This window comes from Mizuhopecten yessoensis, unplaced genomic scaffold, assembly GCF_002113885.1.
Source record: "Mizuhopecten yessoensis strain PY_sf001 unplaced genomic scaffold, ASM211388v2 scaffold5229, whole genome shotgun sequence".
NCBI lineage: Eukaryota > Metazoa > Mollusca > Bivalvia > Pectinida > Pectinidae > Mizuhopecten > Mizuhopecten yessoensis.
In genome coordinates, this window is record NW_018405944.1 from 737,502 (window position 1) to 753,451 (window position 15,950).

The following is a 15,950-nucleotide window of genomic DNA, read 5'->3' on the forward strand; positions in this document are numbered from 1 at the left end:
CCATGCAATGTCATTTTATTTTTACACATCAATATGTCTCGAAAGGGTATTTTATTTTATTTCAATAAAAATATCTTAAGTCTTATTGAAAATTGGATTGACTGTAACGAATTATATAACAATTGTTAAGAATTTTTTTTATTGATATCAACCGACGATCGCTATGACATTTGTGGTAGTTGTTTAATCTTAGCAAGAAAACATCTATTCAAATGGGCTGTATTATTAGTGAAATCTCCTGAGACATAAATTACAAACAAGGCCATCTATCAATAATGAACACTATCAACCTTCCGAGAGCGTTCGATACGAATCATTTCGGTATGTAATTGAATCACAAAACACTCGTTAGCGACAACCTTGGAAAATGTCATTCTAGGCACATACTGCAAATCAAAATATCTTTCATTTTGAAATTTTGTTAAGTGAACATTTTCACAAGTGTTATAGGTAAAAAAAGAATAAATATATATGTAAATGCATAAATGACCACATGGAAATCACGTCCTCGGGGACCACATTTAGGAGCAACTGTGCTAACTTAGCCGAACTAAATATATGTTAAATATAAAAACTCAATGTAATTCAATATTGTATTTAAGATATCTTGATTGCATGGAACGACAACAATATTTTAGCCCAAAAATATCCTATCATGTAAACCAAGGTCAAACAAAGATAATGCCAACTCATCAAAATGAGAACAGGGGTACTGACTACGAAATCACTAGGTACACTAATGCGAATAATAAAAACGAAAAATCGTTTTTTAAGGATAACAAATATAAATTGTTAACTGATTGAGATCATGAGAACATGTTTCCGACGATTAGCAATGGGAATCGCTAGAGCGAATAATGTGACAAGTGTCAAGATTATTTTTAATTGATATGAACCAAACACCGCTTTGACATTTGTTTTAGATGTTAAATCTCTTCACATAACAACCTTCATCAAAGCTGCTGTATAGTTAGTAAAGTCTCCTAAGATATGAATTACATATAAGACAATATATCTATAATGATCAATATCAACATTTCGAAAGCATTCGGTACGAATCTTTTCGGCATGTAATTGAATGACAAAATACTCGTTAGCAATAACCTTGGGAAATGTCATTCTAAACACAGCTGATTGCAAATCAAAGTATCTTTTATTTTGTATCCATCCTTTGGGGTTGGTTAATTTGGTTTTAAAGAGTTCATTAAGTGAATACAGTCACAGGTATGATAGGTAAAAAGAATAAATATATAATGCTTAAAAGATCATACAGATGATATAAGATGTAGTTCTCAAGGAAGTTCTCAAGGAGTTGATTTTCATAATCATGTCCTTGAGATCTACATCAAATATTAACTGTGTAACCTTAGCTGAACTAAATATAAGGTAAAAATAAACCTCAATGTAATTCGAGTATTCAGTATGGTAGTCATGATATCTTATTGCGTATGGTATTCAAGATATCTTAATGAATAAACAAAGCAACAGAATTTCCTAGATGACCATGTGGTAGATTAGCCTCGGGTAAATAGGTATTCGATATATCCTTCTATACATATTCATTAATATCTTGTTTTGATCCAAACACAGACAGAACTAGGATTAAAAACTATAATAACGAAAAACAACAGGAACCGAAGACGCACCGAAAGAAAGTTAAACGCCACCAGGTAAGAGTGGAGTATATACGGTTTAGGTTTGGTATAACGGTTTCTCTGTCGTAGTATTCAAGTGTATCGCACTTTAAATGAGTCGTAGGAAATACTGACCAGTAGCAATCAGAACACCCCACACTCACATATCATGTTAAACAGCTAGTCACACCGGTATACTGGTTTCACTAATAAAGAAGGAATTAACGAAAAAGAAAAATAACTATGGTAGCGGCGGAAAAAACCTGTTCAACAGAGACATCTCTTCTAAAAGGACAGAAAAGCATTGTGTTCTACCACCTTACGCTGTCTTATCTCCCGTTTTACTAGTTGCACATTTCTGTGTTACTACCTAGGGTAAGCTTTCTCTGTCACCTCTAGCTTACGACAGAAAGAAACAATGCTATGACGACACCAGTACAATCAAATATGACGTCATAATCCGATCTTGACGGGAGAGGTCACACTACTATTGTTTTTTAGCATAGTAATGGACTGATGGGAGAAAAATTATCATTTCCTAAGGGTGATTATTTGTTGATGTCCAACCCGAAGGCATTGCTCTCAGGTTGAAAGTTTCTCTGTCACACCCTCTAGGTAGGGGAAAATTCGAAACCGTATTTGACACCAGTAATTATGGTATATAAAGATTTAAGACATCAGTTTCTTGCCTCACATATTTAAATTTTCAAGATGGATTCGATTTTGGATTCAAATGAAATCTTTTGGAAATGAAAAATGGTGAGGTGTTCGATTTTCATTTAAATTCTGATAATAATTAATTTTAAAAGTCTCAAGAGTATAACATATATTTATGCTTTAGTTGCTATCAAAGTCTGCTCGGCACAATCAATCAGTATTTACATGCTAGTCGTAATATTGTGATTGCCATATGTGGGTCTGTATTCAAATCCATGTGTTCCTAGGTTTTACTTTGTCTTGGTGTGTACAGTAAATATATGCATCTACATCGAAACATCTTACTGTTTCTGTTAATCGAGTGAGACACATTCTTGTTCGAAGCCTAAATGCTGCTACCTTTTATGACCTCAAACTATGATTGAATCTAGGTATCGTTATTCTGACGCTGACAGTATTTATAGGGAGTTTAAAACTTTGTTAAAACTGGCAAAATAGCCATTAAGTTTTAAATTGTCTAGATTGTGAAATATTGCTGAAAGCCAGCGGGAACCTGTCGTTATTTATAATTAAATTTTGACATTTATTATCTTACAATTACACCTACTGATCAATTTATCTTTGTCCCTTAACATTACAAAATTGAAGTTTTCTTTTCATATCAGACCTGTTACAAACATTTTATATCTAAGTGAATTCCAATGTTATACTGAAATATAAAATGTTCCATAAGTATTTTAGTCATAACCAAAGCTTTGATCAGTTGTGACAGATCTGGTTTGTCAGCATTTAAACCTATGTTAGATACCCGGTTTCGAACGCCTCCAATCAAAATATTAATGAACACATTATAAATATGCCTTTTATGGAATGAACACATTATAAATATGCCTTTTATGGAATGAACACATTATAAATATGCCTTTTATGGAATGAACACATTAAAAATATGCCCATTTATGTTATTGTGTATGTTTATATGTCAAAAAGAATAATATGTACAAACATGAAGAGAAGTGAGAGACAAGATATAGCATGTCGTTTTTCGTCTTTACAAAACACATTTTAGGCTTTACTTCTGATTCATATAATGACACATAACACATTACATATCACATTACATCACCATAATTCTACAGACATCAGTGTTAATGATTCTTTGATATAGATGCTTTCAGCTCATTTTCCGGGCCTTTTAGAAGGTTTAAATAATTTTACTGACAATATCGTACCGTTAATGTTATAACAAGGAGAGTGGTGTCCTAATGGACTATATGGTTTCGATCGCGTCCATGTTTATGTAATGCAGGAAATAGTGTGAACATCAAGAGGAAATTGCTAATAATACAATATTCCGTTATGTAAAAAGTCGTCGGAATCAAATAGTTATAAGTACATTTTTGAAAGAATGTACTTGCAGCTACTCAATGCTTGTTGTAAGAGACATCTAACGTGGGAATCTCCTGTAGAATTGGATATTTTTACTTTATTGCCCTAACTTGGGACACAGACGCGACCAAAATATATATGCAGCCCTAATTGCTACATTTGTGATCTTCATATTTTCTCTCCATTCCCTAACAGCCTATTGTTCCTTAGCGCCTTTCTTGGCAGTACTTTGTTTTTGGTCTTCGTGTTAAACTTCAGGCCAAATAAAGAGGGCGAAGGGTTCGGTCCCCATTACGGACAAACCAAAGTTATTAAAAAGGTGGGTATTATTCCCTGCTTAACATACAACATTAAACGTAATCGAAATAACTGGTAAAATAGTTCCCAGTATTAAGTTACCGGGTGGAACACTGTGTTGGGTGCCTTCGGCACGGTATTTCAATGAGATAGCACTCTAAAGACCCCTACTATCGCAAGTATGACAATGCATCAACACACGGCCTCCTGCACACGTACGTACACACATTACACACATGGGGTCACGTGTTTTAATGCCCTTAGCTTTAAATAGGACCTAAAACCCAATAATAATCAAATCGCATTAAATCACTGTATAATGATGCTCAAACAAGGAAACTAAAAGGAACTCGCTTTTGTCATATTTTGTCGGCATGTTGTTTTGTAAACATGGGCAATCACCAGGGAGAGCGATTGTTTTCTTTCAAGGCTTGTGAGGCATAATAATGTTCCATATTTTTTATTTGCTCTCCATTGCCACTATATAACCTTACCAAACAAAATCAAAGGATATCAGATCTTAACTCTCACATAATTTCCTTGGGTGGAGTGATATGAAGAACATGTTCGTGACGTCGTGACTAAATGACATCGTTTTGACCGACGTCATGAAAACATTGTTATCGGCCAGAAACTAACACATTAACGCTATCAAATCTTCATTCCACAAACACGGTAACTCTCGGATTCTTCACAAACGCAATATTTTCAGGCTGCACTTTCAACTTAAATCGCTAAATTCACCTTCCGTTTACAGGCCAAATCATCACATCAATACCAATACGCATTCCTCGTGGTAACCCATCCGTGCTACCGGATTAAAAAAAACAATTGACAAATGTCACTCGCAACAATTTATCTATTTATATCCCCACGGTGGAATATATTGATTAATTGCTGAAATGAGATTGATGATTTTGTGTTTATTTCCACGAACTATATTTTTGCCGGAAATTTGACTTTGAAATGCGAAAACAGGTTGGAAATATAAGAAAAACTTCAATTGAAAAAGGAAACATAAGTATTAAACTGCCTTCTTTGGAAAGTTATTGTCCGATAATTCTCACAGGATTGTAGACAAATTAATTATAACGCGCACCAGCATCTGCAATCCTGTAAGAATTATAGGACAATAACTTTCCAAAGAAGGCAGTTTAATGCTTAATTATGCGTGTACGTTATGACGTCACTTAAGTGTGTATTATGCCTTCATGCATTGCAAAAGAGGGAGTGGTCAATAACCAGATGTATAGTTCAAAACCACAACAGCAGTTACTCATATTTATAAAACGTCATTGTCTATTTAACATCACGAATTCACGCCATGTAGACCATGATATATCTTAAGTATAAGTTTTAAATTCGCAAGACGGTTTTGAAGCTAAATGCATCTCCGACAAATTCGACATTGACTTCTCTAAAATAAAAATAAACAATCGACCATATTCGGAAATGTCAAGTAAACCTATATTGAGCTGGAATTGTCAACTGCAACCGTTACGAAACGTGAAGGCACCCGTAAGGCACAAAGAGGGATTAGACAGTACATTTTGGAGGTCGCAATGAAACAAGTATTGCCCTTTTAGGAGGAATTTGTGTTTTTTGTCCCCTGACTTAAGGAAAACCACAAAAAAAGTATTTCCCCTCTGATACCAATCGCTATTCAATCTTTATTTCCGAAACATACCTTGCATGTCAACCTTAGCAGAGGAAAAAACGTTTGAAGTTTTAAAGTAATCAAGTCATGGTTCCACATTGCATCCTTTGTGAGAAACTTAAAAGAAAATTAGACGAAGACGAAGCAGATGCCACATACGAAAACGAGCAAGCATTACAGTGACTGATTCGCTTAGTATAAACGAGGCGTAGGAGGTGTTCTCTCGCTGTAATGGACATGTTTGCCGCTTGATTTAAATCAAAACACGTAAACATGTTAGGTCTTCCTGGAGTAAGTTCAGTTTTGTCTTCATCTCTTTAACAGTTTTAATAGCTTTACTGTGGATTCCAGAAGTCTAACGTTAAAGTCTTAGTTTTGATTTACAGCAACTCGTAATAAAATTGTTTTGCAGTGTACTCTGGGATCTATCGCAAGCATCCAAGTGAAATCACTTAGAATCTGTAGCTGTAAAGTCTAGATATCGATTACAGTGTCGACTGCAAAATGGAAACCATTCATGCATGTTCAGATTCGATTGAAGCGAGAGCAAAAAAGGAAGGTGTGCATTATGATATTCAGATAAAAGACATTATGACTGCATCAATCAGGTGCATGATTTCGTTACAACGAACAGACATGGCATATCAAGGTGACGTCACGTGATAATGACGTCACGTGACGCGAATATCACGTTTTTGTATTAATATAAATGCATACACGTTTTTTCAATAAGCTTCTTGAAAAAAAAAAATGCTTAGATTGTATAAAGTTTTTGTGTATACTGTCCTAATCCTGAAATGCACGAGCAAATAAAATGCCAACAAGTTATCATTACGTAACCTGTCATAATAATTCAATACTTGGTAGTTCATCTATAAGTACGTTAAATACTGGACAAATTATATTAACGAGAGGATGTTATGTATGAACTTTATTCAAGCAATATCTGTACGGGTATCGAGGAAAACCGATTTGCTGTACCAAATGTATAATCAAAATAGGTGACTAAAATGGAAGCCCCGCGGAATCCGGAATGTTCAACTGTGTCGTTAGCTAAGGGTATAGATGAGAAAAATATAGGCTGTTTCAAGTTGAGACCTTGATTTCTTCGGTTATATTGTTTCCCTTTAACCTTTACACCTCCCTGTCTATTATTACACAAACGGTTTAGGATTTGTTTATAGTAAATATTATATCACACTACCGTATGGTCCTGTATGACTTTCATTGTGTTGTTGGGATAATAATATTATATCGCATCTAACGTATAGTCCTGTATAACCATATTGTGTTGTTACAGTGTGACTCCGTTCGACCTTATCGTGTTGTTGGGAATAATTCTCTTAATTTATACCGTGTGGCCCGATCTGTCCGTGTGGAGATTGGTCATTAAACAGTTATCATATATCTACTGTGTGGTTCAGTATGAACTTCTTCTGCTGTTATTGGCCGCTCTATCGTTAGCCGTGTGTAAGCTTATTGTGTTGATGAGGCCATTTCTACCGTGTGATCCTGCATGATCATATTGTGTTTTTAGCTGTTAATACCATATCATATATGTCGTAAGGTCTGTAAGATCATCTTTGATTGACTGACCGTTAATACGACTTAATATCTACCTTGTTGCCCTTTGTAGCCTTATTGTGTTGTTCGGCCGATAATAAGACACTTCATCCATCGTAGTGTCCTGTATTACCTTATATTGCATCTATCGTGTGGCCCTGCAAGAAACTAACGTGTTGATGCCCGTTAATACTATATCATATCTACCGTGTGACCCTGCAAGAAACTAACGTGTTGATGGGCCGTTAGTACTATGTCTTATCTACTGTGTGCCCCTGCAAGAAACTAACGTGTTGCTGGCCGTTAATACTATGTCATATCTACTGTGTGGCCCTGCAAGAAACTACCGTGTTGATGGCCGTTAATACTATGTCATATCTACCGTGTGGCCCTGCAAGAAACTAACGTGTTGATGGCCGTTAGTACTATGTCTTATCTACTGTGTGCCCCTGCAAGAAACTAACGTGTTGAAGGCCGTTAATATTATGTCATATCTACTGTGTGGCCCTGCCAGAAACTAACATGTTGATGGGCCGTTAGTACTATGTCTTATCTACTGTGTGCACCGGCAAGAAACTAACATGTTGATGGGCCGTTAGTACTATGTCTTATCTACTGTGTGCCCCTGCAAGAAACTAACATGTTGATGGGCCGTTAGTACTATGTCTTATCTACTGTGTGCCCCTGCAAGAAACTAACGTGTTGCTGGCCGTTAATACTATGTCATATTTACTGTGTGGTCCTGCAAGAAACTAACGTGTTGCTGGCCGTTAATACTATGTCATATCTACCGTGTGGGGCTGCAAGAAACTAACGTGTTGCTGGCCGTTAATACTATGTCATATCTACCGTGTGGCCATGCAAGAAACTAACGTGTTGATGGCCCTTAATACTATGTCATATCTACCGTGTGGCCCTGCAAGAAACTACCGTGTTGATGGCCGTTAATACTATGCCATATTTACTGTGTGGCCCTGCAGAAACTAACGTGTTGCTGGCCGTTAATACTATGTCATATCTCCCGTGTGGCCCTGCAAGAAACTAACATGTTGATGGGCCGTTAGTACTATGTCTTATCTACTGTGTGCCCCTGCAAGAAACTAACGTGTTGCTGGCCGTTAATACTATGTCATATTTACTGTGTGGTCCTGCAAGAAACTAACGTGTTGAAGGCCGTTAATATTATGTCATATCTACTGTGTGGCCCTGCCAGAAACTAACATGTTGATGGGCCGTTAGTACTATGTCTTATCTACTGTGTGCACCTGCAAGAAACTAAAATGTTGATGGCCGTTAATACTGTTTCATATTTACTGTGTGGCCCTGCAGAAACTAACGTGTTGATGGCCGTTATTACTATGTCTTATCTACTGTGTGCACCTGCAAGAAACTAACATGTTGATGGCCGTTAATACTATGTCATATTTACTGTGTGGCCCTGCAGAAACTAACGTGTTGATGGCCGTTAATACTATGTCATATCTACTGCGTGGTCATGCACATTCTATGTCCATACTGAGTTGATTGACCGTGCATACGATATCATATCAACTTTTTGTCCCTGTATTTCCGTATTGCAGCAAGACACTTCAGACTGTATCAAATCGTATGTGTCAGCTAAAGACATGTTTACTCCCAAACAGACAATGTGTTTTGACAAAGTGTTCAAAATACTTACCTTAAACATCTTTTACAAAATACACTTTATCAAAGTTTTTACATTTGTCTCTTACAAAAAAACTGCATTGTTTACTATAAGGATAGCATGTTAGATTCAGCCACGGGGAATATTTGCAAGTAGACTAGAAAAACAAAAGTAGTATAAAACAAAATATAACCTACTCTTGTACATGTCCTAAAATGTTGCTTTAGGTACGGAGGAGAACTTCAATAACGACAAATACACCACCATACCTTCACCTTGTTAACAGTAAAAGTTAAGCTTGCATGATCAACCTCAGATAACATAACTAAACTTACATTGTTCTCTGCTCACACAAATCCATAAAAGATGTTGAATGGAAAACATTCCCACGGCAAATGTATTTAAACAAAGTTGGCAGTACTCACCTACTTTATAACAGCCGGGCCTTTCCCACGTATGTCGCGAATAGGTCAGTCCTGTCAATGTATTTAAAACAAGGAAAATCCTAAAGATAGTAATAATAAAATTTGTAACGTCCCTTCTTCTCAATTTACACAAAGGTCCACTTAAAATCTCGGAGGTCCCCATGCTACGTTTGTTTATGCAAGATGCAGTGTCCTGTTGTGATAGTGTTCCAGTGCCAGCTGAACGGCCCGAGCGTCAGCACCCGGCTATAAGCCTGTGGGACTCCTCCACGAATTCTTCTCGCACAGTACAGGTCACCTATCCTCCAATACACGATTTGGGTTTCCCCCCTTTCCTAGAACTCCTGCATAGCAATTCACCACACAAGCTTATACTCCGTATCACTCTGTGTCCTGACTCGCGTGAACACTCACAAGTTGTTGCACGTCCGTATCATAGCAGCTCCGGTGTGGTCATTGCAAGGGTTCATCTGTAAACCAATTAAAGAAGAAATTGATATGAAAATGTATCTTTTGATAGTGTTCGATATATAGATGTACAAGACAGTGTTTTGACACGTGAATCGTTATCTGGTGGACAGTTATTGGTTTTATATCATGATCGGCCTGTGTTAATGCGACCGAGTGATGCTATGTGGGAGACAGAAGGGTTGTCAGAGGCACTATACGAACGCTCGCTCTGCCTCTACATTGTCGTAGTAGCGTGTCCGCGCGAACCTATTGACTCTCATACGGAGACGGATAACAGGACACCGTCATCGGTTTGTAATCTCGCCTAGGAACCAAACATGAGACTTAACATGCAAACTTTAAAGGATTTGGGCTTCTGAAACATCAACAGAGAACCAAACTCAGGGCTTATTCGGTAAACTATGACGGGATACGCCGGCAATAAAACGTTATTTGTCTAATAGAGTTTGAACATAGACACAACATGGTACTTAGAATGTTTGTCTTGACGCATCGTTCTTCAGCAAATCGCCATATACATTAATTGTAAATGTTATAAACAGATTATGACGAATTATTTCTAAAATACAACCATAGTTCATAAAGTGCATCTCTTTGATAAAAAAAATGATAAAATAATGACGATGCAACTAATCTTAATATAGCCAGACCTCTAATGCAATCAACTTACACGTTGCTATGGGAAAATCTCACTCTGTATAAGAAACAACTAGTATTGTTTCCCAGGTAGAAAGGAGTTATCCTTTTACATAGATGTGTTTAATTATAGACGGAATTATAATTTTCTGTAACACATGTGAATTGAATATGACGTACAGTTGAATTGTTTATGTACATTAAAACGTCTTGTTGTACGGTAAACAACTATCTGAGAATGTGTTAAGTAATGGAAAACGAATTGTTTAATTACCTTAGCTAATGTCAGGTCGGAATGATATCGCCATACGGATAACCAAATAAAATCAGTTTTCGTGGCGATTTCTTTTAAAAAGTTATTTTTCTTGAATTACCTAACTTGCAATAACTTTAATAGAGATTACTTCGTTATCTAAAATGCGTTATAAAATTATGTGCACTGTTTTGTGAAAGACACATACTTCTTGTAGTTAAATATAAATAGCCAGAGAAAGTCTCTATATTTTAATAAAGGCGAAGAACCCTCGCATCTAGAGGTCATTTGTCAGTACAACACTGGATCCGATATACATCAATCATGGACATACGTAATACCTAAAAACATAAGCATATCATACATCCGACACGCTTTGACGTAAGCGACGTTTGTCTGGCTGATGTGACGTCACCACGGGAGGTGACTAATACAACTATGCACATTTTTAGCATGGCAGGCGGGTGATGGCTGCTGCATCCGGCACCCAATCTGTTAATGTACACTTGTATACATGTACTTACTCGTCTAAGTGGTGCACACAACATGAAAACTTCCCATTTATGACAAAATGTTTGAAGCGTGACTTTTTTACCGATGTAAACCGTCCTGTTTACACCATAATAACATGTGATGCCATTTTCTTTCCTGACTGAGGTATAAACACTCAGAGTGAGACGACATGTGTCGTTGATGGCAAATTAGGAAAGCTTCGTCACTCCCAGATCATCAGACACGATGCCAAGCGAATGTGATTACACTGGGATGTCTGGGCTCGAAAATAGGTCGTTACAGGTATAGTGCATGGTTCCATCACTAAAGATGTATGGAATGTTTATCACTGGACTATTGGTCCAGTCGCCCAAAGTATGGTCAACGCGGGCAATATTTTTCAGAAAACTGCACCAGCCGTTTTTTTTAATTACACTGCTTATTTATACATTTAATTAGAAACTATAAGGAAGTACATGTATTCACCAATGACTAAAATGTTTTCTTAAGCCTGTGCCTGCTCGGAGTTCCAAAACAGTTCAAACAGACACTATAAGATATACTCAGCACTTCCTGGTTCAAAAGTTGTCAAATGTTTCGCACCTACACAATCAGGTAGTTATTTTTAAAGTTATAAACAGGAAATGACCAAAGCGTCAAAATACTAAAAGGACATTAAAAACAGAGAGGCATAAATGAAAAAAAAGATTCCAGAACTAAACGAAAAAGACCATTTACCTTTCTTACCCTAGGTATGGAATCCGATGCACCGAAATAATGTGTTCAAATTCATTGTTATAACTTTGAATCTTCGGACATCGTACTCTGTCCCATCTCCTTAACTTAATGACTTCAAATTCAAAATTTGCTCGACCCGTTAGAAATGATTTTTTTTTTATTAAATTATTTCAAAGATTTTGAAATCTGTCACTTTTTCAGTTTTGATTGTCAATACATGGGACAAAATGAACAAGAGAGAACCGAAGTGTTAACAACAGCCTTAAACAGAACTCAAAGGAGATGAAACTATAGCGAAAACAAACACAACATGATAATTTACACTGAAACCCTTAAAAAGTGCATTGAGATTAAAACAAAGCGTTAAAAATATTTACAAAACGATGATAGAAAAATAGAATAACAGACACTTAAGGATCATCAACCAAATGGAAAGACGCCATTTATTATGGAAGGGTAGGTTAGCTTGCCCTGCATCATATTTGCCACGCGTTATTACGCCATTGGTCAAAATCAACAAAAATATGTATGATACCAACAATCTAAGGTAGCCTTCATTAATATTAAATAAACGAAGAAAACGTAATTGCATTAGAATCTCTGGTTTCAAATATTGTTCGTTGCAAATAGGCAAGAAACAAATTTATTGAATTTGATATGTTACAGCTGGCCTTAGTATTAAAAGCTTTAAAAGATTAGCGACAGGTCGTCAAATGCTTTTATCAGATGGTATATTTGATGTACATTTAAACTTTTGTAACTTTCTAATTCATATTTATTAAATTAGCACCAAACTTTGCATCCACATATAGAATAATATATAGTTTGTAGCAACAGTTTTAATGAAAAACTATCCTGCGTATAGTTTTCAGAGCCAAAATGCAAAAACCTAAAATTAAGATCTCCTTTTTTAAGAACTAAAGTGTGAAAATTCACATAAAAAATAAAGGCATCTTTGAAAGAATTTTGATTGAAAATGAAACTATGTAATTCAAAACGATACCAAAGTGATAAACATAATTGTTATGTCTGATGGGTCGAATATGAGGAAGTTTTATGGTCAATATCATGATCCCATTGGGAAATTATTCTATTTCATTATGATATATGAATACCATCTCCAGATTTCAAAGATTTTGACCTCGATTTACTATTTCTTTACACTTCAGTATACCCTGGTGTATGACAATAAGAACATAAAGAAAAAACCAATGTGAGTTTAAAGGAAACAGCTGTAAGTATTTCTTTAAGCTGACAATACTTTAAAAACGAGAGTTTTTTATAAGCTCGTACTTAAATGTAACTGGTTACTTCTCTTTTAAGATTAGTCGGTGCCGGGATTAAGAGGTCTCGGAAACTCTTAGTTTGTAACCGGTTCGTTGCTGGTTACATCTTCATTCCCTGAGGTCAGTGTCACAATCAATCTTTGAATGGTTCAGGCTGTCATACTGAAGTGTGGTCAATGAATTTGAGTTAATGGGAGGCTTCGTTCCGTGTGACAATTAGCGACTACTCCTCAGGAAGAAATTGGTGTTCCGAAAGAAGCTCGTGAGAGAAATGTGTGTGTGAAATTAGCCTACAAGAACATTAGTAATTAGACAGTCGGTATCCTTTCAGACATATTAATGTAACGACTGCTAGCAGTTAATAAATTATTGAACCAATTACTGTTATCAAATGACGTCATAATCACCAAAACAGACAGCATAGATATTGAGAAGGGTTTGATTGTCTGGGCAGCTATGCTTAGTCAATTATCGAATACCTTGTAGCGTCGTGTAAGGATTAGTGAAGTAGATTACCAACACTGTCTATCTATAAACTTAGCTTCTGTTTCACCATAAAGAACCAGAATGTAAGCAAAGTTATTTTCAAAGTTTCAAAAAACATTTTATTTTTAACATTTTATGTTTTAATTGCTGTATACCTACAGGTCTTTGTCCTGTTTTTATCAATTGTTGTAAATGTCATGCTCTGAAATTGACATGTCTTGAATAAACGGATATGACGTGATTGCAAGCTTAAAATTAGCGTCATTTATCATAAAGGCGAGACATTTACAGTGTTTTTTCTCAATTTCTCATCCGTCTTCAACTTAAGAGAATACAACTACGTAATTCAAGCAGAGATCAGAAAAAATGTTCACATTTTTACTCCGCAATTTGAATGACAGCCAAAGGAGTGTAAGGTGGAGTCACACCGAAAAACAACGAGACATACAAACACATTAAGTGAGACCACATGAACCAGTAGACAAAACGGAGACGCCACTTCAAAGATGTGTGGATTCTTTAACTAAACATCAGAAATCGGAGGACTTCCATTGCGCTGAGATTGTCATTGCGTTTGCATAAAACAAGTACACCTCACAGACGCATGTGTGCACTCTAATCACAGTTGTCTGGGTTTTATATACAACTAAAAACATGAGTTTATACCCCGAGGTCCTTTACAAAATGTCCTCGGGGTCCGTTAGTGTTGTATTTTTGTATGCCTATGAAACCAAGACAAACGTGATCTGATTTGCATGGCATGAAAGGCGTACAACAGTCCACAATCTGTGTGATAAGTGGATTACCTATCATTATCTGTGTAAAACCATTGTCTTTATCATCTCTTTGTATTATTGGCTGTCTAAATCAATGCATATCTCAGAGATATATTTAATGAAAACATATGATCGAGTTCGGTTGTCTGTATAAAGCCAAATCAATTTCTCTGACGGGTTGTCAGAATCGACTTTGTGTATTCATAATCGAACAATCTTATCAGATTTCTGGAGACATTCGAGACAATGACCCCATACAGAGGTCACAACGTACGGTATTTTCGAGATAATATATTTTGAGTTATTTGTTTTTCTTGAAAGCTTTGTTTTAATTCTGTATCATATTCAACTTTGTCGCATACGATAAATATATATGTACACTTCCCATTAACTTCACTCTCAATATCGTTAATGTATTGGACAAATATACTCTTCTCATCTTATCACTCACGTTTGGTCGTTCTCTTGATGATTTTGTTTGTGGGAGAAAGTGAAGGGTGTTTTAAGTATTGACAGACTTTTTGCAATCTTCTAAATATTTTATTTTTCGTTCCGTAAAAACAACATTAGTTTTCTCAGTGATTACAGTCGAACAAAAATATATCAAGCTTACGATTTCAATTTTATTTAAAAAGTCAATTTTGCGTGAAGGTTTGGGGTGAGTTACGGTATACTTATACTTGCAATGTGCATTTTCGACAGTTAATCTTAAATCGGTGTAATCGATTATTTATGGTTCTTTAAAGAATTTCATGAAAATAATCGCTTCTTTCCACATTTCATTTCTTACTACTACAAATGTTTTAGGGATTAAAAATATAAGCAAAGCACAAGCATCGAACGAAAATCATAATGACCCCCTTCTGATCTTTACTTAAATTACTATGTATTTTAAGAAATCTACTATTCTTCCAACACCGACCTCTGTAGATGTCTAGTATATTTACACTCTTAGGATATTTTCATTAACCTCGAAACAATCTCAAACAGATATCGTTGTACCGACTATTTGAAGGACGTCTGAGAAATTACGTTATCGGGTGCTGAGTTGACTTTTGTCCGACAAAATAAGAAGGCCTTAGGGAGGGAATTAGGACTGTGAAGTCTCAGAATAACGTCAGTGACGCAAGTGAACGTCAACTTCTATAAAATACAAAAGGACAAAATCAAGTAAGACATTTAACGTCTTTCGGTGTTGAACATAACATGATTCATCTCAGTAGATCAGCTGTTGGGCCGCTATCTCCGAATGTGTTACTAGACGATGTTATTAAACACCTAGGATCGGGAATTGATTTTTCAATTACTTCAACAAGTCAATCTTGGGAAAGGAATTGTTTCAATTTTGTTAGGAAATTGTTTTATCAATATTACAATAAGAGATGGATTATGAAAAGAATTGTGTTTATTTTTATCTATTGTATGAATATTTTTTTTCAGATGCGATATTACGTTAATCAGCAACACAATTTGCCAATTCAAAACCAGCAATATTGACCAAAGTAAAACGTCGTTATACTGCCACAATTTTTCAGCGTAATTTTG

General features: G+C 35.9%; 1 protein-coding gene across 1 annotated transcript in view; it reads right to left on the minus strand.

Annotated features, from left to right (window-relative positions):
* LOC110450497 (thyrostimulin alpha-2 subunit-like) overlaps positions 1-9,877 on the minus strand; it is a 28,053-nt gene extending 18,176 nt beyond the window's left edge. The window contains exon 1 of the mRNA XM_021498049.1: positions 9,268-9,877. Coding sequence (XP_021353724.1) covers positions 9,268-9,430 — 163 coding nt within the window. The 5' untranslated portion in view covers positions 9,431-9,877. The remainder of the gene's footprint in view (positions 1-9,267) is intronic.
* Positions 9,878-15,950: the final 6,073 nt, after the last annotated feature.